This window comes from Alosa alosa, chromosome 6 (genome assembly GCF_017589495.1).
Source record: "Alosa alosa isolate M-15738 ecotype Scorff River chromosome 6, AALO_Geno_1.1, whole genome shotgun sequence".
NCBI classification, from domain to species: Eukaryota; Metazoa; Chordata; class Actinopteri; order Clupeiformes; family Clupeidae; genus Alosa; species Alosa alosa.
Genome location: NC_063194.1, coordinates 9,755,496 through 9,757,995, shown reverse-complemented (window position 1 = coordinate 9,757,995; position 2,500 = coordinate 9,755,496). Strand labels below are relative to the sequence as shown.

Genomic DNA, 2,500 nt, shown 5'->3' with positions numbered 1-2,500 from the left:
CTGCTGTCATTGATTTGACCTTTCCTTGCTTGAGGTGGGATGTAGAGGAGAGGGGTCATTAACCCATAGTTAATCTCCATGCTTTAATTTGAATTTAAATCAATGCTGTGTAGGTCCCAGTAAGGTCAGATTCCCATCAGAGACCTTTCTCCTCTGCAGCCCCCTCATTCACCCTCACACGCCTGTTCCCATCAAAGCTTCTGTAAGTGTGTGTGTGTGTACGTATATTTGTATGAATGTGTGTATCTGTGTGTGTGTGTGTGTGTGTCTGTGTGTGTGTGTGTGTGTGTGTGTGTGTGTGTGTGTGTGTGCATGTGTGTGTGTGTGTGTGTGTGTGTGTGTGTGTGAGAGAGAGAATGTACTATGTGTGTGTGTGAGAATGTACTATGTGTGTGTGTCTGCTTCGATGAGTCCTCTGTAGAGGTTAATGAGTGCATAGATGGAGCTGGAGTGGGTCACTCAGTTCTCCTGCTGCTCAGCTACTAAACTGCTTTGCCAGCTAAGCCAAGGTCATGAATAGAAGCACTGAAATGGCTAAATGACCACGTAAAGTTAAATCCTTTTGAAACTGAATCAAAATGTTGTGGCACATGCGATTTGTGTGTAGATGTGTAAGACCTCATACTAACAGTTATCTTTGTTTTCTCTGAAAGCATTTGTAAGCTACACAGCAGTCACATTTTTCAAGCTACTCTTGTACTAATTCTAAAAATAAGTGTTTCTAAAAATGTGCATATTCCATTTTAGATAATCACTACACAAACAGCTGAAGCCTGGAGGAACTATTAAAGCGTTGCAGTTGCAGTGATATTCTGACCATGACAGAGGAGATACATTAGCAGTGGGAGCCATAGAAGGAGAATTGTTGTATTTGGTCATTTTCAGAAATGTTCTAGTGATTTCTATCTGTTCATTTCACTTCACTTATTGCCTTTCCCATGTGAAGTTTGTGCACATTCTTTTTTCTTCCCAACACACACCATTAGTTACAGACACCAATCATCACCTCTCTCTTTCTCTCTCTCTCTCTCTCTCTCTCTCTCTCTCTCTCTCTCTCTTGCTCTCTCTCAGTCCCTCTCCATCATTCAATGCTGTATTGTGTCACATAATGGGTTTCTGTGGGTGAGGAAAAGAACCAGTGTGATCTACATCTGAGCTCCCTCTGCTCTCGCAGACCAGATTTACCACCTGCACTGGCATAATACATTATCCACTACGCTGGTGTGTGTACATCTAGGAGAATGTGTGACTGTGTGTAGGTGTGTGTCTACTGTATGCATGTGTGTGTGTGTGCATGTCTTGGTGTATGTCTGTGTGTGTGTGTGTGTGTGTGTGTGTGTGTGTGTGTGTGTGTGTAAGCTCCTTGTGCTCAGTGGTGTGCCGGCCTGACAGGAGGTTGATTTCTCCCACACACACCATACGGAGATCTGCAGTCCCTGGAGGGAGTCCAGGGTGCAGGAGTCACTCCTCAAAGTTTCTGCTGGCCGTCCCCTTCAAGCGCTGCCACAAACCAAACACCCCTCTTCCCTCTCTGTTTAGTGTACAGATGCACTCAGTGCACCAGGGAGCGCAATGTGACTTTGTTTTTTATTTGTTTAACTTTCTGAGAATGTATTTCTTTCTATGGGGCTATTGGCTTTGCAACAGACATGTTGAATGCAATTAAACTCATACATTGTTAGGCGTTTTGTTTGTTGTAGGTGAAATCCGCAGTTCAGTTTTTTTTATCAAAGCAGGTGTTTTGCTGTAGACTGATGCTAGGAAAATGCTGTGGACCTAAACTGCACATCAAGACGACTTCACTTGTTCATTGTAATGTGTCCAGTTGTCGTAGAAACCTGCATTTGTTCCGACACTGTATTTTGTTAATTTTCCTTCTCCACAGCTGACCAGTTTGTATGCGCAACCTCATCCATTGCTGACATCGTCATCTTGGTGGACGGCTCCTGGAGCATCGGCAGACTCAACTTCCGTCTGGTCAGGAATTTCCTGGAGAGCTTAGTGACTGCTTTTGACGTGGACATCAACAAGACACGGATAGGTGGGCAGAGACAGACACCCATTGATCGGAAAATGAAATGCAGTGCGGGCACAGAGCAAAGGCCCAACATTTTCACTCTCTCCTGAACTCTTCAGTGCTCTCTCAGAGCTGACAGTTTGGAGGAGATGATGAGGGATTGTTCTTTCATGTGTCTGTGCTCTAGGCTTGGCTCAGTACAGTGGAGACCCACGTATAGAGTGGCACCTCAATGCCTTCCCAACCAAAGACGCCGTGATGGACGCTGTGAAGAACCTACCCTACAAAGGAGGCAACACCCTCACAGGTACCCTGACACCTCAGATGATGCCTACAATCTGGAGAATACACGAGAACGCCTAGATCAAACCTGAAGTTGGTGATATTTCATGAATTAGTAGAGAAAACACAAAAGAAAAGCGTTTTTTAATCATTGTTGCTAATTCCATGGCCTGATTTATCAGTGGCATTGCTCATAACAGT

At 44.5% G+C, this 2,500-nt stretch overlaps 1 protein-coding gene across 1 annotated transcript in view; it reads left to right on the top strand.

Moving 5' to 3' along the window:
• Positions 1 to 2,500, top strand: part of LOC125295591 (collagen alpha-1(XIV) chain-like) — a 76,397-nt gene that overhangs the window by 19,713 nt on the left and 54,184 nt on the right. The window contains exons 6-7 of the mRNA XM_048244932.1: positions 1,886 to 2,041; positions 2,205 to 2,324. Coding sequence (XP_048100889.1) covers positions 1,886 to 2,041; positions 2,205 to 2,324 — 276 coding nt within the window. The remainder of the gene's footprint in view (positions 1 to 1,885; positions 2,042 to 2,204; positions 2,325 to 2,500) is intronic.